General features: G+C 39.8%; 1 protein-coding gene across 5 annotated transcripts in view; it reads left to right on the forward strand.

Moving 5' to 3' along the window:
* Positions 1–23,389, forward strand: part of PIGN (phosphatidylinositol glycan anchor biosynthesis class N) — a 109,866-nt gene that overhangs the window by 3,794 nt on the left and 82,683 nt on the right. For 2 of the 5 annotated variants that reach the window (XM_032992010.2, XM_032992013.2), the window contains exons 2-5: positions 5,739–6,003; positions 10,882–11,141; positions 15,326–15,447; positions 16,586–16,684. In XM_032992010.2, the coding sequence (XP_032847901.2) occupies positions 5,977–6,003; positions 10,882–11,141; positions 15,326–15,447; positions 16,586–16,684 (508 nt within the window). In that variant the 5' untranslated portion in view covers positions 5,739–5,976. Of the gene's footprint in view, positions 1–5,738; positions 6,004–9,645; positions 9,655–10,881; positions 11,142–15,325; positions 15,448–16,585; positions 16,685–23,389 lie in introns of those variants that run through there. The other 3 variants (XM_032992011.2, XM_032992014.2, XM_032992012.2) reach the window with 2 other exon arrangements.

Below are 23,389 nucleotides of genomic sequence, written 5' to 3' on the forward strand. Positions count from 1 at the left end.
AGAAGTTGAATGAGCTCTTGAAGGTGATACAATGCATCCTTTTGTTTGTTTTCTGCGCATTACAACTTGACAATTTGAGCAACCTGATCTAGTGGAAGGTGTCCCTGCTCATGACAGGGGGGCTGGTAGTAGATGATCTTTAAGGTCCCTTCCAACCATTCTGTGATTCTATGAATTGAAAATTTTTTGAATAGTTTGTTTCATTTGGTGAATCAAGGAATTGGAGATTATTTCCCCCCCACACCCCCTTGTGCTCATTTCTTTATGACGAAGCAGTGCTTCCTGGGAAAGCCCACCCTGAAAACATGCTGTCAGGGACTTGGTTTATCATGGTGCCGAGCACCGGCTGGCACCCACGAACACGATGGGCTTCGTGGGGCCCGGGAGCGCTGCAGGACCCTGGAGAGCGCCCGCCTGCCGCGGGTGGGGGCTGCGTGTCTGTGTCCCGGGAGGGCACTGGCCATTGCCACCCTCTGCTCACAGGACTGTTCATCAGTCAGTTGTATAATGCATCTCCGATTCGGATTGCTTTCCTTATGTATGTTCACCTCGGGTTTTCAATGAGTTTTCGTTTTTCAGTGGAAAACTTAACGTACCTCTATCTGCGTCAACTTTGCTCTGAACTGAAGTTTGGTAGGTAAAGCTATATAAAATATGAATTATGCTACCCAGCTGAATAGTATTCAGTTGAATATATTATATTGAGCCGTATTCAGTTGAATATATATATTGAATATATATTATATTAATCTGGCTAACATAATTAAATAGTACTTTCGAACACAAAAGCTCCAAAATACTTTTTTCTTAAGTTTTTGAAAGGGTGGGAACCTACAAGTTTATTATTTGACTTCTGTGTTCCTTTTATTCGAAGTATTACTATATGCTTAGAAGGTTCTCTTGTAGACCTTTCTTCCCTTCAGACTGAAGCTATTGGCAAATAGCCATTCAGACGCTCATGTTCAAGATTAAATAAATACAGCTTGTTACTATTTGACATAATTCTTGTTTATTTGTAATGATTGATGATGATAAGAATATGTGACTTAATAAAAGATAAAGAACTGTCAGCTTTTTTAAACCTTCCTTATTCATACTATCTTCCGTGGAACATACTTTAAGCGCTGTTTGTTTGTTTGTTTGCTTGTTTGTTTTTGTCAAAGGGTGTTTTCTTCTCTGTGTGTTTGCAAGCTGGTTCTTCAAGGCTTAATGCAGCTGAAAGTTATTCTTTTTCCATCCTTTTCCCTATGTGCTCTATATTAATACTTGTTGTATGAGTTTAAAAAGTTTGATCCTTGTCCCTTTTATTGCTAAAGGGAATAACTGTGCTGCTTGTACTGGTGCATGTGCTTTATTGCATATCTTCATTGCAGATCTCTTTAAAAATATCTCAGGGGGCCTTCAGCTTTGGTTTGTCAGGGAGGGCTCCACTGAGACAGCAAGACTGCTGTGGCAATCTGTCTTTCATGCACTTGTGTTCTCTGAAGTGCCACTTGTCCCTTGACCCTTGCAGCTGTGGAAGTTGGTGGGCTGGGTTCTGTTAGACACTCAGGCTGATGTTCTTTCCCCAAAAGTATTCCACGAAACTTGTAATTTGAAAACAGTCATAGGCCCCTCAATGCTTGTTGCCCAGTTATTTGCAGCAAAACCCCTCTCAGGGTTCATTGTTGGGTTTTGCCTTTTTTGAGTTCTGAATTTCCAGCTGTCTGCATACTGAGCAGATGTAATGCTGAATTTCTACTCTGTTTTTTCTCCACCTGGCTAACAAGTGTTACCAAAGGGTGATGCTCTTGTTTTCTCTTCCATGCCTCAAAGCAGTCATTGTTTCTTGAAGTACCTTTGTTCTCTTTGTCAATGCTGGCCTGTTGTCAGCATTGATCCCAAGTGTGTTTTTGTGCTTGGGAGACTTGCAGATAGATTTCCCATGTTTACAGAATAATTCAGAGCAACTTGCATAGACTGACATTGGGGTAACTGATTTGCAGTATGTTCAAGTATTAGGGCACTTGATGTTTTATTGGTGCCTTGCAGGCCATAGTCAAAGTTCTTCTTTAAAAGTTTTGGCAAAAAGAGACTTTTCTAGGCAGGCAGAGTAATTTTGATTATCAGGTGATGTTAAAAAGAAGATTAAGTATTCTTTGAGCTCTTTGCCTCAGGTTTGGATGTGCTTTACTGAACCACATTTAAAATTTAAAACAGATGTCATTTGTTATTATAATCACTAAAATGCTCAGTTAAGATGTTGAACATAAAATAATTTTAAACAGATGGTTTGAGTTACAAAAGCCGCTTCAGTGCAAGAGCAAGTGGAAATACTGTAGTTGCAGTTTCATTGTCTGGCAGAGCGTGTTATACCTCAATAGAGAAAGAAAATGAAATTTTGGAAGGGAGGAAAAGGGACTTAATCATTATCTCGCTTCTATTCATACTATGATTATATGATGAAGTTGAGATGAGGATTTGGTGTTTTCTATGTTGAAGTAGTGTGTAAAGGTATGAGAGTTATTCTGATACTAGCTGGTAAGTCTCTTGTATTAATTAATTTGTGCAGTCGATAGGTGTATGTGCTGTGACAGCAGGAATGACTTGACTGCATTTCTTGACTAGTATAACTTTTTAAAAATTATCATTAGTAAAAGAATAGGGTAGGGTCAGCAAGTACTATCTTAGATGGTGTATAACTGCCATACCATGCAAAATACTGTCAGTTAGACCACACAGCTTCCACTTTGCTCCCCTGCCCTAATCAAAAGGATAATTTTTTATGGATGGACAAATTGTACAGTCACCACTTTGACAGTTTAAATTACAAAATACACAACACTGTTTAGTTGAAAAATGTATGTCAGCCAGAAATATAGCAGACATTTCTGTCTATTTCTTTTTTTTCTGTAAAAGATACTTACCGAGGCCATTGATGCTTATTGAAAATGCATTTTCAATGGATTTTCTTCATCTTAACCAACAGACTTGACAGTATTAGTGAAGCATGGGCCCTCTAAAAGAAATGACTAATGTATCTTGAGCTCACTGTCTTGACACTTTATTATGCTTAAAAAAATATTCTTGCCAGTGGGGCATATTCTATGTAGTATTTTGTGTATGTTTTATTGCATATGTGAAGAAAGAAAAATATAAACATGAAATGTTACATTTCTCACAAAGAACTATGTTGTATTGCAGTACAAGTAGAGTTTTCTTTGCCTTATAAATAATGCTGAGAGATTATATCTTCAGAGGAATACAGCTCAGATGTAGAATACTTTGGGAAAATGAGGGCTGCGCGTAATGATGTCAGCCTTCCTGTTAAGTGCTGAGGGACCTGATCCAGCTTGGGGCTGTGGATGTGGCTTCTGTGGCATGAGTCAGAAAAAGGAAGAAGTGTTGTCAGCGAGTTACGGATCAACTCAGAGAGGGAAAAGCTCATGTGAAATAAGCTGCCCCCTTCTTTCTCTCATGGTTGGATTTAGGTGGGTCATTGCAGCTGTCTTGCTCCCCTGCCACTGCCACAGTCTGGGTGTTTTAGTCCTCACACTGACGTGACTTAGTGAGGAACTCGTAGCTAATAGGACTTTTTGGTATTGTTTTGATAGGTGCGAGTACAAAGGAAGGGAGGGTTTCTTTATCCCATCTGCCACCAACTGGGAGCTGAACTTTCTCTCAGGATTCGGTAAAACAAACAAACAAACAAACCCAACAAGCCAACCAAAAAACCCTCTGTAATCTGTGTGAATCACTTTATTCTGGTAAAATAATTCGTTGTAGTCAGGAGGTCCTTGCTGCTTTTCTTTCTTTAATCTCCTAGACTTTAAGAAAGGTGCCCACTGGTTCTGCCTTGTTGTCTCAGATCGATTACTCCCCTGCCTCTGCTCACCCTCCTCATGTACAACATCCAATAAAGTGAGAAGCTCTGAAGCTTGCTGAAGCCCCCCAAGTAGCCAGGGCAGTGCTAATCTTCTGCTTGCTCTGTTCATGTGGATGTGTCATATTTAACAAGCAGTGAGTAACTTAGTGGATCTTTAGTACATTTATGTTAAGGATCTGAAGAGGGTCCTTATTTAAGAATCCACACCAGCTTTGTGTTGTTGGCTCCAAATTATTTGAATAAAAAATACCTTATTGGGATAGTTTAAATTCTGACCTACTGGAGGTTGGACTTTATCATTATTGGCTCTGTATTTAGTTTAGGAGGTGGTGACAGAAGGAGAGAAAAATATAGAGATAAAAGATTAAATCTGGCTCTGATACATAGTTTACTAGCTGGGCTGAGTCTGTCGAAGAGGTGAACTGGCTGTCTGACCTGTATTATAACAAGTGATATGTTTGGGTGGACAGTAAGAAATGGCATGTGGCAAACAGGTTGCAACGTGCTCTTCTTATCTACAAGACTAGAGACTTCTTTCTCTCCTCTTGGATGTGATAGGCAGTGGCTTAACAGAATTAAGTAGAATAATGCAGTCAGGGTTTGGGCAAAGCTTGCATTTTGCTTTGTGAAAATAAGGACTATGGGAGGTAGCACACTAAGTCACTTGCTAAGGGACTGCCTGAGAAAGTATCAGAGAATGCAAAAATGCTGAGATATCCTTGGCTTAAGCTTTCTTGACAGAAAGATGTAAGATATGTTTTCAAGTGACAGTTTGTTAATCCACTTTTTGGATGGCCAGACACCTGAGGGCAGATACACTTTTGCACTAGTAATAAATACTCAGATCTAGCTCCTTGTCCTCCAAAGTGAAAAGGGATGGGTCTGTTAAATACATTTCTATTTTTCTTCTCTTGACAGGCTGTGGCTTTTGCTTTTTCTTACAAACTAGTGCTTAATCCACTTTTTTCTTTTTATCTTTGTTATTTCCTCCTTTTAGCGTGCCTTGTGAGGTTTCTGCCTTGTACCACCAGGTACCAGACTCTACAGAGAAATATGCTTATTATGACCTCTGTAATGAAGCAGGGAGGAGAAAACTAGAGGTCTTTTTTTCCTTTGTGTGGAACTCCCATAGAAGCTGGATTTCATTTCCATGTATCATGTGAGATATGGAGAAAAAGTATATAGATAAGCGTGTTTCCTGCTAGGGTGGATGCATACACGGTGCTAGCTGTGCTTTCTCTGTGCCTAGAAGGCATGAGAGTAGACACTATATGTTTGAGGGGTGTCTGAGCACACAAATTTTACTGGCTTAGCTGCTCGCTCCTCTTCCCAGCTGGAAAAGCATGCCAGAAGGCTGCTGGGCACAGAGGGGTTTGATACTGATGCCTCCATGTGCAGCTCCTCCTGATGCCAACAGGCCTGTCAGAACACCTACGAGATTCTGTTCAGCTTCCTGTTCCCACACTGGACCTGCAGGTTGAGACTGGCTTTGGAACCACTCTGTCAAATGGTGATGTAAAAACACAAAGCGGGAAGAAAAGAGGAGTGGAAGAGATCTCTGTATGGCAGAGGACTCGGATGAGTCAAGATCTATGCATTTTCAAGTTTAGAGGTGCTGTCAACTAGTTCCAGCTGTTCCTGCACTGGCTGTGTTGACTGCTAAGTGACATCCATTCTTGGACTTGCAGTCCGAGACCTTGCACTGCATCTTAGAGAACACAGATCAACCGATGATTCCACTCGTGGAAACGGGAGGGGAGGAAACAAAGTGTAATGCTAGAGCATATCATAGGCTGAAAAAAAAAAAATGTCCCAGGAGATCTGCACTGAGTTTTTTTCCACAAATCTCATTTTTCTTTATCTCCTTTTTCAGACTCATGAAGATCATTTCCAGAACTTACAAGAAAAAGGATATTTTCAAGATAAATATTTAGCTTTCCATCTCCATCTTGATGGCCCCTCATGCAAGAGTGCAGTGGAGGAGAGGTGACCACAAGTATCCAATCTATATGTGAAGTTAGAGATACTCATCTTTTTCTTCTGTTTGCCACAAACACTTGTAGCTGCAAATATACAACACAAAGACTGCTTAGCATCAATCCTCCTTTTGTATGGAGGTCCATTCACAAATTCCAGAGGTCAGTCTGTCTTTTACCTTCACTTTCTTCCTTGATGGTTTACCTTTCATGGTTCAGTGATCCACAGTCAATCTACTTTTAATAGTATGGCTGCTCCAAGAAGAGGTGTTTTTTCTCTACTGCCTTATCCATTGAACTAATGACTCCTCATATCAAGCAGCTAGAAATGCATAGACAAATTTATATTGTTCAACAGCAGAATAAAAGGTGGTATCCAGTCCTTGATTTAAGAAGCTTAAATACCTGCAAATGTGAATTCAAGTGACTTTGGCATTCCCTATTAGGGAAGAGGGTTGTCCTCTGATTTGTAGGACATACATTCTAACACTTGAAATTCAAAAGTTTACAATTTAATGTTGATGTTGATAGTGAAATGCTGGTGGTTTGGCCTTGTCAGCTCTGTTGGCCTTAGATTGTAACTGGAGTGACTACTTTATCTCTCTTTCTAGGAGAGAAAGCACCCTCATTTTTCTTACTAGTGTAGGTGCAAACTAAAGATGACTTCTGAATGGTGCCTCTGATGCTTTTTTTGATTTCTTTGACTTCATGTCTTGCTGTTTGTTTTTTTTTTTAGTCAAAAGCCCTGTGTAAAATAAATAAATAAATAAAAACATACCATTTGGCAGTAATTTAGCAAAGAAATGAACCAGTATCAGCCAAGACTTGATTCTGTACAGCAATGGATCACTTAGACAATCTCTTTCTCAAAATGCAAACTGTTTTCTATATGGGAAGAGGCCATTTCATTTTACCATTCAATTCTTTTCCACCCATGTCTGTCTTAGATAGTGGTACTTGTAAGTTCAGAGGGGCCTATAGTGAAGGCATTTTTTTGACAGGGAATACTTCATTACTATCTGTATCTGTTTCCAGATGTACTTGTCAGGTGTCTAATAAGTAATTTTGTAATTTGGTGAATATGAGTGACTGAATGTGTTATTTTGGTTACCATTTTACCTGCAGTAGGGTAGCTCAGAAACTGGTTCGTATGTGTGGTGGTTGTAGTGTCTGTCACAGGCAGCATGCCTGGGGGATCCCTGTGGCTGTCTTCAGTCTCTAGGAAAAGCTTTCTGGAAATTAACTTTCCCATTTTCAGTCATGTTTCCATACCTTCTAGGCAAATTTATGTTTCCGCTTTGTGGGTGAAAATAGAAACTTCACTGCATTCAAGGACCCAAGCCTTGCCCTTCCCCTGAGCATCATCTCCCTTTGAGAGGACTAATGTGCACAGTCGGGTTGTTCTTTTCTGATGCAGTCTCACTGCTCCGCTTTGTCAGATGTCTCCTGCCTTCCCCATTCTGCTGTCAGAGAAGAGGATCTCTAATGTCATCCGTGTGCCTGCTTGCTTTTCTTTTGCCCTTCTCAGTAGTCAAATATGTATCAGTATTGCAGGCTGAGAAGAAATTGAAGTCTGCTTCAAGTGGCATACCATGTTAAGAGGAGCTGACACTAAGATGGGAATGGACCTGTGGAAAGTTGGGTCCAAAAAAGCCTGGTCTTGGGTGTTTGTCCTACTGAGGTAGAATGGGTGCTTTGGTTTGGAAGTCCGTCCCAGAGGAACCCAGACAGTGATAAGGAACTTCCTCTTCCATTGAAAACCAGTTACTGGAAATGTTTTGTTCTCCCATGATGCTTTGGATGTTTGAAGAGGATGTGTTTCACAAATCAGATGTCTTAAATGAAGTTAGGCACTTTGGGCTGCCAGTGACTAAGTTTAGTTGTAACTTGGTTGAAATGGAAAGGTGTAGAAGATCACTGGTGCCTCTCTAGAATTGCTGCTGACTGTATTTAAAACTTGTTATTTGAGTTGGAGCCTCCTCTAACCACAGGCGATTGGTCGTTTGCAACACCTTGCCCAAGGGCTTACTATTTTGAAAGCAAGACTTCGGTCAGGAAAGGGCCCCAGGTGCTGTTCAGCTGAGTATTCACCTCAGCATTCAGCTGAGATGCAGTTAGGAGATTTCCGAACACTTTATACCTGTGGGAAAGTGTTTGTAAGCCTGAGGATAGGATGCTGTTCACAATGTTATGTCACAGTGATGATGCACAAAGTCATACATTAAAGGGGCAATGTAAGCTAAGCAGGAGGCAGAAGGGGTGGCTAGGAAGGATGTGGTAGGAGCAGGTGCTCTGGGAGCTGCCTGTTTTGAAATCATCTGATGGTGATGAGCAGTGGGAAATGTTATACCCAGATAAATAGTCTAATATAATGTAGTTGAACTGTGGTTGCAAATAAAGTATCTTTCTTTTTTCTGTAGATCACTAGTCTAAGACAGCGTTAAATTTGAATTGTGTTGATTGCACTCTTTTTGCTGCAAGCAAGGGCTTGGGCCTGGGGAGGGTTAAAAAGAAAAGAAATAGCTAGTGCTTAAAACAGATTAGGCTTCTAATACTTTAATTAGAAGAATTTAGAATATGTTAAGCTATAGAATTGTAGCACTGGGAGTGTACAACAGTAAGTATCTGATTGAAGTAGTGCTTTGTATAGTGGGGTGTTTAGTCTCATCAGTTTAAGGCATGAATAGTTTGGATTCTCTTATCAGACACAACTACATCAAAAGAAAAAGCCCTGTGGAAAATAAAACTGATTGAATAAAATGAGGTCAGGCATTCAACTTAATGGTATTTTGGTAGCTGTTTCATATATTAAAATTCATGCAGGAGCCAGAGTACTTGAAAATAAAAAATAAACAAACTGATATTTACAAATATTCCAAGTCTCTATTGGAATCTAACTTGTAGACATAAAAGCAAGTAAGTAGTTGATTAATGAAAAGTTTTTGTTTGATCAATTAAGCGTGACTATGTGTCTTTTCAAAATGTTGTATTTAATTATCTCGATCTTGTTACATGGTTTTCTCTCCATATCTCTAAAATGAGAAATTACTATATTAATGCTTCTGGTTAGAATTGGAGTTATTGTATCTGTGTTTCAGTAGGGAAAATGGGTGGAATTGGAAATTATGTTTGAGTTGCATACAGATCTGAATTTTTTTTTTATTAGTAAATAATAATATATATTAACTTTCAAATCTTTTTTTACTGTGTGTGGGTTTTTTCTCTGATTTTCCTGGCCCTTCAGAATTTTTATTTTACAAAGCATCTCTCAGAATTTTGATCAGAGTTAAGGCTAAGTGGTAGTGAAATCTTTTTTCTTTATTTGATAAGAGTAAGTCTTACAGTGTAGTGGCTGTTTGTCTGTCCAGCTACTGGAATTCTGTAAGTAACAAAATAAACTTATGTATTTTAATTTAGAAGCACTAACTAAATTCTGAAACAAAGAGTTTATTTTAGAGAGAGGTGTGTGTATTTGAATAGGTAATTGAATATCTGAACCTTCCAGGCTGTTAGGAACATCTGTTTCTAAATTGCTGAGTGGAGGTGTTGTTAAGGTTGATAATTAGCTAATATTTAGATAAGGTAGCAACTTGGACAGCACAGACAGTACTTTGTCAGACCTAAGCCTCATTCAGGCTCAGATCCCACACTTACTTGAGTCAATATATGTATTTGAGTGGCCTTCAGTGGACATCATATGAGCCCCTCTGTACATGTGGCAGATATGTACGTTTCCAGTATACCTGTTATTAAACATATTTGTATCCCTAACCTGACTTCAGAGGAAGACAGGGCAGAAAAAACATTCAGAAAGTGAGTATCATTACCCATGAAGCATAATCCTTCAGCTGTTGTGCTTGTGCCATTTGTTTCAGAAGAGGAACAGTTTTCTGCACTCAGCAGAGCATCTTTGCTCCTTTAAAAGAAGTTTTCTGTTCCTAGGCAGAATATAATGAGCCCAGAATTTAGGGTAAGCTTGGAAAAAGCAACTTTGGATGGATGTTTGTTATAGGATGGCTTTCCCTAGCTGTCCTCAGCTTGCATTTGCCTGAATAAACCTCAACACTGTCATGCAGTCAGCCGGTAGAGGGTAGTATGATCATGGAGACATCGCATTGCCCGAGTCTTCTGTCACTGATGTAGGTGACAAAAAACTGCTGAATGTCAGGCAAACTGGCTTGATTCAGTGGTCTTTTGAAGCCATCTGATACCCCACTAAATACCAGAAATTAGTTGCTGATGATACCTGTGAACTAAGATTATTAGAAAATAGATATTTGTGGAATAGAATTATTAAGATCAATTTAAGATGTTTTAACCATTTAACAATTGTGCTGCAGAACAAATACTGATCTTTTGAGGAATAGTTAGAATAACTGTAGGATGAGGAACTCATAAATAAGCTTACTGGAGACAGTTTGGCCTTGTAGTGGCAGGTGCAAAGAAACATAAAGAAGCTGCAGATTAACAACAAAACCAGACCAGGCCAGCCTTGAAGGACAAGATGTACGTGACCACAGGACTGAGTCTGCGCAGAAGTAAGGGGCAACTGTTGGACACAGTGAAGAAGACTACGAGCCTTCATCTGAAGACCCCCGATGACGACCTGAAGACTCCAGCAGACATGCAGGAGAGATATTAACATATGCTAAATGAATTCCCAGAAAAGTTATGAATATGATAAAAAGGCAATGAATATATGTGATTAAGGTAGTATAAATGCTTGTTGATTTCATTCTAACACACACACGTTAGGAGGAGCTCTCCCCTGTGTGTCCGGCACTGTCATAAAGAACGCCTGCTTTCTAAAACTCCAAAACTGAGTCTTAGAGTGAATTAATTATCACTTTCCGGTAACATTTTGAAGCCATCTGATACCCCACTAAATACCAGAGATTAGTTGCTGAGACATAATGACTGTCTGAAAGTCTGAATTAGCTGTGCAGTGACTTTTGACCAAAACTTCTGAGAAAAAGCTTGTTGAGAACAGAAATTGATAAGTCTTATCTGCCTAACTTTATTTTTCTCACTCCCTCTCAGTGTTTGACTTTGCCTTGCCAGCCTGCTGTTGCCATGGGTATACCAGTCTTCATACTCGCTGGTCTCCTTGTGCATTGTGTGTTCTTGGTCTCCATTTTTGACATCTACTTCAGCTCGCCCCTGGTTCACGGTATGACTCCTCAGCAGACTCCACTGCCACCTCCGGCAAAACGTCTTGTACTCTTTGTTGCTGATGGTCTGCGGGCAGATTCACTGTATGAATTGAACAGCAACAATACACCCCAGGCACCTTACCTGCGGTAAGTAAATCTGAAAACACTGCTGATCCAGAATACTTCACTTCTGGAGGCAGCTCTCTAATGTTGAAAAGAGAACAAGAGGAATGATGACAACTGTGGCGGCTTGGGTACTGCCTTCCCTCCGCCTTTCAAGTAATAAACTTCGCAGAGTTACCCTCTGCGGAAATGCATGAATTTGAGTTGGTGTCCCTTGTTGTCAGTAAAGCTGCTAAACCATGAACAGAGTAAATTGAGTCAATATTGTCCTCTGAAAACTACAGCTAGCCAGTGACTGAGAGGAGTGTGAACTTTCAGTTCACATTAGGATGGTATCAGTTCTGAAACCAAACAGAGTCGTTAATTTAACGAGCTTCCTGGATGTTCAGTTTAGGAGTAGTAGTTCATTAATGTGCTTGTCTTCTAATTCTAAACTACTGATGAAGGTTTTTAAGGAGTGATTAAAAAAGATGGCTTGAATGGATCTAACAGCAGGCTGCCACTTCCTATTTGTTCCACCTTTCCTGCATGCATGACCCTGCTGCTTCCCTTGTGGTCTTTAGTGTGTGTCTGTTTGCTTAATGGAATGATTTGGTTTAAGATTGTGAAAAACTAACCCTGCCAAAAGCGAGTGTTAAAAGTCTTATCCTTCAGTGCTTAAAACTTTGTTTTCACCAACCTTCCCTGTTTACTTATAGGAAGATAATTATTTAATCATAAGACAAATAATTTCTTAGACTTAAAAAAAATAGACACTATTAAATAAGACTACTTTTGTGTAAGAGCACTGGTCTGGCTTGAATGTCAGAGCAAACCGAAAGAATCATCTGAAGCTGTTAGGGTGTTGCAGTCTGCTACAGAGATCTGAAGAGCCCTTGCTACAGCATTTGCCAGCTTGTATGGGTTTACTTGTACCTGCTTCTCCTGTTGTTAGTGTTTCTGTAAGGTGCTGTCTGCCACTGGCAAATGTCACTGAGTTTTCCATGTTGTCTTTTAGCAGTGGACTTCACACTTCTGCCAGAGCAGCTTCTTCTCTTAGCAGTACAACTGTTGGTCTTTTGCACCATCAGTGAGGCGTGAATGCCATAATGGCCCCTTCACTAAAAGCAGTGGTGGGTAGTGGCTAGGAAAGAGTTACAGTGGGTATTTTTGCCACTAAGTGGTTTGGGTTTTTCAGTTTCAGCCATTCAGCATTATCATGCCAACCTAGAAATAAAAAGTTAAAACCAAGTATTAGCTTGTTCAGTGTTGGGAAGTTGGCACTTCTGCTGTCTCTGCTTTACCTTGTTTGTGGAGTTACAGACTTTCTATTTAAAATTCTGTGGAAACAAAACATTGTCACTTGTGCTGAAAAGTACATGGGTGAATGGAGAGGAAGAACTGCTTTGTAACAGGTGAAGGTGCTGGCAGGTCACAGAGTGAAATAAAATGCCAGTAGAGGTTAGAAGTGCTATCTGTATTTCTCTCATTGTCTCTCATTCTGCAAATAAATGTGTGTGTGAGCACGTGTATGTGAGAGATGACGAAAAGAGAAAATGTGGCATATTATGCTTGCTGAAGGATGGAGGACTGGGCAGTCCAGGGCATATCTTTATTACATATACTGCTACAATTTCAAAGCAAGAGGCTTCAGTGTTTTGTTACCAAACCTTTGAGGTACACAATTTCTGTAAATTAACCTTGTAAACAGGTTTACGAGATTAGATGTTGGTTCCTAGAAGTGTTTCCTTTCTTACTCTGGCAAGTTATTGCTGTCCAATCTTTCCTTTTTCAATAATATTAACCCAAGGTATATACAATATAATATAAAATTCACTTTTTTGCATATTCATTCCTATGTCCCAAGTGTTCAGTCCCTTGTTCACTTTGTAGTAGTAGGCAACATAGCAGCCAGATTACTTGTCTAATCCAGATGGAGCACTTGGAGAACTATTGTGTTGTTAACGCGGAAGGATTATCTTTAAATGAGCAAGAACTATTCTTGTAGCAGTATGCTATAAATAGAAACAAAGTTCTACTAGGTACATAAAATTGGTAATAAATATCTGTTAGGCTTGGAGCAGATTGCTGGCTGATATATGTCAAGTGCCTAGTCTTCTCTCTTAGAAGTATTCTTGAAAAATCTTTTTCAGCGGTGTTGTGGTAGCTGTGAGGGATGGTAGGTGGTCTGAATTGCTGTGATGGTGATTTAAGGGAAGGTGTTTTCTTTCTTGCCTGTCATGTTTCAGCCCTATTACTACATCATATTCATATGCATCATTGTTATGGGTAGCTAATGTTTTTACTGTCAAGGATATTAATTTTTTTGAAATGGTTCTTCTGAGTTAAAGGTTTTGAAATAATTTAAAATAGCTAAATAAATTTTGAATAGGTAAATGACAATATCTGGCTATATTTTTTCTGCCTGTTACGTGTTATTGTTGACTTCAGATCCTGTGATACAGCCCCACAAAAGCGAAGGTAAAGGATTCCTTTCCAACTCAATAGAAATCAAATTCTAATTAAAACAATTTCCTACCTGTTGTGACAATGAAGTGTGAGGAGGGCCAGAAGTGTTTCATTTTTGTCTTAAATCTTCTAATGCTAGTGTAATACATTTTGATCAGTCTTCAGTGAGAATAAATTAGAAACCTCTCTAACAAATATTTCAATGCTTTTTTTTGGTGCAACTTGTCTTAAAACCTAGCTGAGAGCTAGGAATTACATGTCAGAGTGCTATATCACCTTTTACATTTTTCACTGTAGTTTTTAGGCTATTTCAAGTAGTCCTATGAGCTTTCAAGTAGGTCTGAGAATGTGAGGTCTAAGAGAAGTTAAAAAAAAAAAAAAAACAAAACAAAAACAAAAAAACCCAAACAAAAAACCCAAACCAAAAAAAAAAAAAACCAAACCAAACAAACAAACAAAACAAAAACAAAACAAAAACAAAACAACGAACCAAAAACAACCCAAAACCAACCAAACAAACAAAAAACCCCGCAAAAACAACAAGCAGCAAACTGAATCCTGGAAGCTTAGAGTGGAACCTTAAATTTTACATTGTGGTTTGATTCTTATTTCATTAATGAGAAAAATATTTAGAGCTGAGTGTGCTGATCTTGTAATTAACAGTTGTATAAAAACTATGTTAAAAATAAAGTTACAAATCATGAACTTAGAATCTACTTGGGCTAAACCACATCCAATATACAGTACAGCAAATTTCGTAGCTTATATCATGAACAACACATATACAATTTACCGGTAGATTTGACTCTTAAAAACTGCTTTGAATTTGTTCAGAAGATTCTGCTGCTTTTTTCCCAGACATTACTATAAGGTATGTTCTGGTGTGTTTTGTTTTCTTTTTCTTTTTCCCCTTGCTCTGACAGCAGGCAGTGAATCTTTCTCTTCTTCCAGAAGATGGAGACAAGAAAACAGCATATGGTAATGCTTGCAGCTTGCTCTCCAACAGGCTACAGCTGTTCGTATCTTCAGCAGACAAGAGTAGTTTATGAGGCTGTTTCTTACACTTGGACTTGGTCCTATATTTTTTTTTGCTTTTTATCTGTTATAACTATTGTATGTGCATTATTACTAGACAATTAATGTATTTCAGTATATGTGGTGAGAATGTGTTCTCCTTCACTTTGGTGTAACTTCAAAAGATACAAGGTTTACTCAAATTTTCTCCATGTTGCTGAAATGATTTGCACCTTCGATCAACGTCATTTTTAAATTCTCCTGATGCTGGGTTCCAAAATTCAGCACAAAGGCAGACATTGTCACAAGAACTAACTATAATTGAGCATATTTAATGAGTAAGAGAAGATAAAACTAGACACTTTCAAGCTAAATGGAATGAACAAAGGAAAGTAACACCAGGCAGAAACAATGTGTTAAGGGGAAAAAAAAAATAAGCTATAGCAGAAAGCAGGAATAAATAGTATGTTAATTTGAAGTGTATTAAAACACCAGCTAAACTCATCTGTTTGCAGTGCTGATGGGCTACAACAGTAATGTTCACTGTAGGGTGTTATAATATAGAACTACTTGCAGGTTAATGTTCTGCTTGTTTTGCTGCACGGGAGGTGATAGTGAAAATCTGGTTTAGTCTGGGTTTTTTTTGCATTTCCTGCCTCACATCTACCTGTCACTTGTTTTATCTGCAAGTCATTGTACTTTCAAGAAGTCATAAGCATTAAGTGCCTTGTATCTTGTTTTTTTAGGGGTATTCTAGAGAATAATGGCAGCTGGGGAATCTCTCACACCCGGGTCCCAACAGAATCCAGGCCAGGACACGTTGCGCTTATAGCTGGATTTTATGAAGACGTCAGTGCAGTTGCTAAAGGTATGCTGGTCCTACAGCTTTGAACACTGTCCTCCAAAACAGGGTGGTTCAGTGATGTGCTGGGCTTCTAGATGATTATTGATAACTACCTGCATACTGGTTTGTATGCCAAGATTATATGGAAAAGAATAAGCTTGGATGGATTTCCCATTCTTAATATTGACAACTACAAAAATAGCTTACATAAGTTAATATTTTGTAACATGGTAAAATTTACCACCCTGAGTCTAAAAGTAGAAGTATCTTATAGAGTGACCTCTTCATGTGACAGTTTTTAATTATCATTTGGGATGTAACGGGAGATGGCTAAGTAGATGACGCAAACAAGAAATGAACTGCAGTGTCTTAACCAAAGCATTGCTAGGTTGAGTTGGAGAATCAGTAGCAAACTAAAGCAAAAACCCCAACTATGTGTTTTGTCCAGAGCTAGTTGTTACTGCATGCTTGGTGGTTAATAATGTGGAATAAGCCTTTGCATTACTGACTTGGTCTTCCATGTGGTCCTCTGCCTTCCCCCAGGCTTCCAGGCCTGAATGCTTATAATGTTGTGTGTTGCTTTTGGATAGGGGAGGTAGGAGGAATTACTTGGTCTTGTCCATGTGCCTAATCAAAAGGTTCTTTCTTCTGACACCTGCTACAAATGCAGGATTGGCAGGAATTGCCATTAAAAGCATCGCTATATTTCTGTCAGCTGCTTTGTCATGGAAACAGATCTTGAAGATTTTATTGTGATGAGGTGGAACTTGACTGCTGGAAATATATAAGTGTGTAATTTATTGACTAAAATGGCAAAAGCTGAGTTCAGACAACAGGAGTTTTAGAATTCAGGAGAATATTAACTGTTTAGAAGGTAAACCAGCTGTGTGTTTTGTCTGTTTGAATCCCTGTGTAATGAGATTGGGCTAGGTTTTCAGCTCACTTCTTGATGAATGGGGGACTAATTGCAAATAGTGATTGAAATGCAATCACTATTTCTTAATTGAAATTAAGACTCACAAAGTGGAGTTCATTGTGAAATAATATAAGGGAAACTTTAAAAAAAAATGAACCAAACAATGTTTTGCATGGACTGTCAATCTTAGCAGTCAATGAGATTTTCTGGTAACACCATTTAAATCCAGGTATGTTTGTTTAACAGGATGGAAGGAGAATCCAGTGGAATTTGACTCTGTTTTTAATGAAAGTAAATATACTTGGAGCTGGGGAAGCCCTGATATTTTGCCCATGTTTGCAAAAGGTAAGGTTTAAATTTTATGAATCTGTAACACATAGTTATCAGGTAGTAAAATAGAGACAATTTTTGAATTAGAGAAGGTGGTGAATGCAGTATTTCCAGTTTGTATATTTGTATATACCTGATTTCTGGTTTGCGAATTCAAGACTGCATGGAGAAGAAGAAGCCAGCTTTTAAAGATGATATCCCTATTTACTACTCATCCATTTAAATAGGCCTTACCTAATTCTATAAGCATACTAAAGGAAACACATACTTTGTTAAAAGGACCTAATATTTTATTTGGTTGAGATTCAATAAAGCTCTTGTTTGCAAGCCTGCAGCTGAGGTTTTTCTTCCTCTGCATGCAGATCCCAGTGAGTTGGGTGATAGAACTGCAGCCATGCTTTTTGAGTGTCTGAGCTTGAGAAGTAGCTTATTGTGGGTTATCCTGCTTCTGCTTCAGAACAATCATGTGTAGAGGGAAGAACTATATGAAAGTAGGGACTGCCTGGTACTATTCCTGAAACTGAGGTCTTTTTCCTATGGTGTGCAGTGTTTTGTCAGCCCAGTGCAGTTGGTCTTTGAGCATGCAGAAATTGCTGAGCAACACTTCAAACATTTAAAGAGTCTCCAACTTGAATTTCATTTTGTTCTTGGAAGAAGGAGGGCATGTATGCCCTTTCCCATAATCTCAGAATAAACCAGACTGGAGTGAAAAGGGGACAAACTAGGGGCATATGCTGCTGTTCTAAGTATAGACATTGACAAATCAGAAAAATATGATAGGCAGGATAGGAGTGGAATCTAATATTGGTTTAGAAAAAGTGTACATAATTTTTCTCATTACAATTCTTGAACTTCTTCTGAACTCCAGTCTCTTCCCCATTTTTCTCTTGCTGTTACACACACATACACACACACTTCTTTTCTGTTCTTTGCTTGATCCTTATAAATTAATTGTAAGCTGTAAAAGTATCTCCTGATAAATTCCCATGACCTCAGATTACAGCTTGTATTTGGAAATATTATGATGGTGGCTGGGGAGAGGGGAAAGGTAGTACACTGCCCTTGTGTAGATTATTTACATTTTTGGAGATATGTTCCTGGGAAAATATTTGGCGAATTCAAGAATTTCCCAGAGCCCTGTCCTTCTACTAGTTTTGTTTGAGTAAGAAGATAAGCAGAGGACTTGGAAGCAGCTTTGATGTTAACTGGAGGGATGTGTGAGGGTAATACCGTACTGTTGCTGTATCTTTCAATATGGCTTGTTGAGTGGCATTAACAATGGAGCTTTCTTTTGCAGGGGGAGGGAAATCCTTCCAAATTGAGAAGGTTTAGTGTAGCACTATATCTGAGAAGTAGATGCTGTATGGGAAAATGAATAATAGTTTTTTGTGATAGAAAGGTAGAACAATTTATTTTAGTAGAAAAAGGTATTTCACCTTCTTCCAAAGAGGAGAGGTTTTATAATACAGAAAGGATTTTATAATACAGTGCTTCCAAAGAGGAGAAGTTTTATAATATAGAAGGGAATGGAATGAAGTGTTTGTTCTTTAACTTTACTTTTACAAAAAAAGCCAAAAAGGAGATACGGGAGCACAGCTTAATTTCTCTCCTCCATGTTGCAAATTGGTGAAGTCACAAGCCTCTTCTTGTGTGTATTTTATTGTGCCAAAATGTACAGAATTTCATTAACTTTTTCACCGCTTTCATTGGATGATGGATAAAGACTATGTAACACTGAGAGACTACTTGTAGCTCCCTAAAAACAGGACTGAGAGAAACAAGGACGGGAAACATGACTTGATAAAGGTAAGTGTGCTGGGTTTCTGTGGCATGTTTTTTTGGTAGCAGCTGAGAGGGCTATAATGGTGGCCCCTGTGAGAGGCTTCTCAAAAGCTCCCCCAGCTCCAAGTCAGACCCACCTTTGGCCGGGGCTGAGCCCATCAGCGATGGTGGCTGTGCCTGTGTGATACCCTATTTATGAAGAGGAAGCTGAGAGATGGTTGGGACTTGTGAGGAAAAGTTGCATGAAGGAGGAACACCCAGGTCAGTGGAAGGAAGGAGGGGAGGTGTGCCGGAGCAGAGACCCCTGTGTCCCGTGGGGAGACAGCAGGGCCGCCCACCCTGCCGCCACACATGGACGTCTGTGGTGGAGCAGGGGCTGACCTGAAGCCTGAGGAGAAAGCCACGCCAGGACAGGCGTCTGCACTTAAAGGTAGGCCGGGATCCTGAGGGGAGAAGCGGCTCCCACTGTTGTGGTTCGGCGCTGGGAGGACTGCAACACGCGGGGGTGACCCACGGCGGAGCAGCACAGGAACGGCTGCAGCCCGTGGGGAGGACTCACACCGGAGAAGGTTCGTGGGGGACTGTCTGCAGTGAGAGGGGAGCCCCGTGGAGCAGGGGAGGGATGTGCGGCGTTCACCCCACCTCCCGAGAAGGAGCAGTGAGCTTGTTGCAGTTGCCTTAATAAAATAGCTTGATTTCTAGAATTTTATTTTTATTTTAGTTTAGAATATGATTTTGATTTTAAAATGGAGTGATAGCATCTGTGAGAATATAAAGCACACTAAGGCCCTTAGGAATAGGTAGCTAGTATGATGCGTACCTTGAACACTATAAGAATCGCTATGGACTCTCAATTAAAACAATGGCTACTGGTCATGGATCTTGAGTCAAAACAATAGGTACCAGAAGAGACTGGATTTGGTTTGGAAGATCAGCCAAAGATGAAATGAGCATGCACAAGGGTGGAGTTCAATCAGCCGACACAGTGATGAAGACTATTGACAACCACCAGAAGACCCCCATCCAACATAACATGCGTTAGAGACATTTGCATATGATAATGATTTCCAGGAAATAACATGAATATGCTAATCATCACCCTCCCCTCATTCTATTCAAATCAATCAGTAAAGATGACCAATGATTTCTGTAGAATAGGAATATAGGTAAGGTGAGGTAACTGAAAGCCAATCGTTATTAAGGTCAAATTAAACTTTATGAATTTTGTTGATCTTATGTAACCATGACTGCTGAAAAAGTGTATAAAAAGTGTGCTTTGTACCTGTCAGGGAACATGTTTTTTTTGGTGGAGCTATCCCCTGTGTTCCCCAGCGCTGGAATAAAGAAGTTCCTGCTTATCTGCTGTGTGTAGATAAGTTCTATTTGGATTGTGACCACTAACAAGCTGACTGTAGCCCCCATCCCCTGCGCCACTGGTGGAGGAGGTAGAGAGATGGGCAGCAGAGCTGAGCCTGGGAAGAAGGAAGAGGTGGGGGGAGGTGGTTTTGGATGTTGTGGTGCTGCTTCTTATTGTCCCCACCTTGTTTGTTAAGTGTTGTCTTGTCAGCATTTGAATTAAAGTGATGTTCTCTTTTTCTTCCCCTAACAACTCTTCTGACTGTAACCATAATGGGTGAGCTACTCCTCCCTGTCCTTATGGATTCCTTGAGCCATTCCTGCCCTATATTCTCCCTCCCCCATCTCTGAGATGAGGGAGTGAGCAAGGGGCTACACGGTGCTCAGTTGCCCTCTGAGCCTAAACCATGACAATAGGTGATGGGGAGAGAGCAGAGGCCCTCCAAGCCAAGGAGTGTCTCAAACACTCGAAAGTAACAAAACTGTAGTCACAGAGTGGATAATGTGGAGGCTGAAGCTGGTAAGGCTGCCCGAATAACACAAGATGCAGCTGGAGGAGGGAACCCTGTGAAGACAGTATGGCCCTGCTCTGGTGCATCTTGTAGTTTCAAGGGCCATCTGTGTGGTGAATGACCTTTGTTTCATTATCCATGGAATGCATATTAAAGTTAACACACCTGAATATGCTAATGAAGATTAACAAGATCATGCTAATTACATCATCCCAGGAAGCACTTTACTCCTCCCCATGCATGTGGTACATAGATGTGTATGTTGACCTAGGGGAGGGACCCAAGGAAAGCGTGTATAAATTGAGGTGGGGTGATGAGTGAAAAAAAGGGCAAGCAAAGAAGTCTAAGTGAAGGAGACAGATGCATCCCTGATGAACTCAGACAGGACCAACAAAGGAACCTGGACTGGTGATCTCTATTTCTACTTTTATCTCTTTATTTTCTTTTTTCCGTTTTCCTCATTATCATTAGGTAACGCAAGGCATACTATATTGCTTGCCATAATTCGTCCTATACTTAGCCAATGATCATGTATCCAGATAGTACATTGTGAGAAGTTAGTAAATGTCTGTGCATGGACTTTGAGACTTGTCTCACTGTTGCCCACTCCATTGGGGATTTATGAATCTAAGTCACTTGTCTCCCTTGTCTGAGTGGGTCATGATAAAGAACCAGCTGTTTTTTGGGAGGGAGAGAAAACACTTTTGTTTCCTATCATTGTCTGTGTTCTTCAGGTCTTTTTCCTGTCATAAAATAAATATTTCAATTAAATGGTTGAGGATTCTATAGAGAAAATAAATAAAGTGCTCACAGGTCTCTTTCAATATCAAAATAGATATGCATGAAATGTAAATGTGGTGGAGTCTCAATGACTGTATGATTAGTGTTTTAGCCCAAGGAAATGTCAGAAGTATTTCTGGAATTGGTGTGCAATTTACTTACATCCTAAGCAGGATTAAAAGGTGTTAGTTTCTAATACTTACTCAAGCTACAGAAATTCAGTGTGCTAATTGTAACTTTATTTTCTATTACATTTTTCAATTATGACCTTGAAATTATCTGAAAATAATGTACTTTGAAATTGCCTATTTTATTTCCAGAATGCTCCTTAAAATTTTGAGGTTTTCTAGGCTTGCCTGAATTTGAAGTTTGACTTGAACAGACCATTCCTATGCTGTTTTGTCATGGGTCTAGGTTGGAGTATAATCCAGGGTATTAAATGTCACACTGAAAAAGGAGCTGAGGCTGTTGCTTCTCTTAAGGGAAGTAGATATTAGTCCTTTGCACTGAGATTGCCATTTGTTCCCCGGGTTCCCATATTCTCTCTTGGAAACTGGCAGCAAGGCTAGGGTGACTGGTTAGCTTAAGTATGAAGGGTATCGTCAAGACCATAGGGACAACCAGGACAACCCTTTGTCAGGGCTATTCTGGACAGAGAGACCTCTTGGTCTCTTTCAGTTACTTGTTCCTACAGTGCACCAAGAACGCAGAATTTTTCATGTTCCTCACCTGGCTGTGTTTCATGACAGCTCTCTGCCCACACTGTCGGCTGCTCAATGTCTGACTGTCCTTGTGCCTTCGTTCTTTTTTCCCCTCTTTTTTTCCTGCAAAATTTGCTAGCAAAAGTCTCCTGCTGGTCTGGCATCTGACCCAGGAAAGGCTTATCAGACACAGGACCTGCCCCACTAGTGGAGCAACAGCTTTGCTTTCCACAGAATGTAAAACCTATTGTAAGAGGGTGATAACTTGATCCCTGATCCTAATAGTTGAATATTGATGTTGAGGGTGAGATAATGTGCCATACAAGTCTGCAATAGGAATAGGTGGTACCTGGTGTGAGACTTTCTGGCACTTCCAGTTATTTCCCTCAGTATAATGGCAGCACCAAACCCGGTAGAGCTCTGTGCTCACTTCTAAAGGATGTCTTCGTTCCTGGCTTCCTTCTACTTCTCTATCTCATTTTTTCTTCCTCATCCCCAGACTTAAAGAAAGTATTGAGCTTACTGTTGCCTGCCACCTCTCAAACAACAGAAATAAAATAATATTTTGTAACATTCTGCATACTAAGGCTTTTTATTAAAAAAAAAAAAATCAGTTATTTTTTAAGCTGTGCAGTCACTCCAAAACTTTCCAAGTATGGCTTAATTTTGCCACTCTTTCTCTTTATAGCAATGCAGAGTTGGGTGAGGTGGGTTTTTTTTGTTTGGTCTGGTAGAAATTATAAAAAGATAAATAGTAGATGTGTTCTTTCCCCTGTCTGCAAACTGCATGCTTTTATTTGGCTTCTTTGGTGTGACACCTCTCAAAGACAGGTCTTCTCAGGTTTGCTGTGACGTGGTGGAAAAACAGTATAGCACTCTGCGCTCTTAGACCATCAGTCATCCATCCTGACAGGGATGGCCAGGGCTTATTTTTTCTTTTGAACTAATTTATCCACTAATTGGAACTTCTGAATTCCCTTTTAATGCCTGGGATTATTTTCTTCCTTTTTTTTTCAGACTGAGAACTGCAATGAGTGTTCTGGGTTATAAGTAGTTGTAATGTCTCATGGAGGGCAGAGGGGAGCTGCAACAGAAAATCTGTGCCACCTTTCATCTTCCTGGCCTGAAATACCTGCATCCTTTGTGTGGGTTTGGACATAATCTTGGTTAAATAGCTCCCTTATACTGGTATGTTAGTTCATTCACAAGCCTGGAAGCTTACAAAACTGCATGATATAATTTTGACATCCAGTATATTGGTTATATTCTCTCTGGCCATCAACTGACTGAAGAACATTTTCGCCTCTGGGAGTTCATGGTAGAAATAGCATCCTCAAGCAGTAACATCTGAGCCATTGACTAAATTATTTCATTAGACCCCACCCAACTTCAGATCATTCCAGGACTTCAGAAGTTTACTTTCTTCTAGGTATTCATCTTTTTTCCCACTCTTTCTCTGCTTTGCTCTCTTGACAGTGAGTGCAGAAGGAAATTGTCCAGTTGCTGTGTTTTCACATCCGTGGCCCTCATGTTGTACTTTATGCCTGAACATAATCCAGTAGTTCTCCATTTTATAGTTTGAATCCAAG

Source organism: Tyto alba, unplaced genomic scaffold (assembly GCF_018691265.1).
Source record: "Tyto alba isolate M040663 unplaced genomic scaffold, T.alba_DEE_v4.0 Super-Scaffold_48, whole genome shotgun sequence".
Lineage (NCBI taxonomy): Eukaryota > Metazoa > Chordata > Aves > Strigiformes > Tytonidae > Tyto > Tyto alba.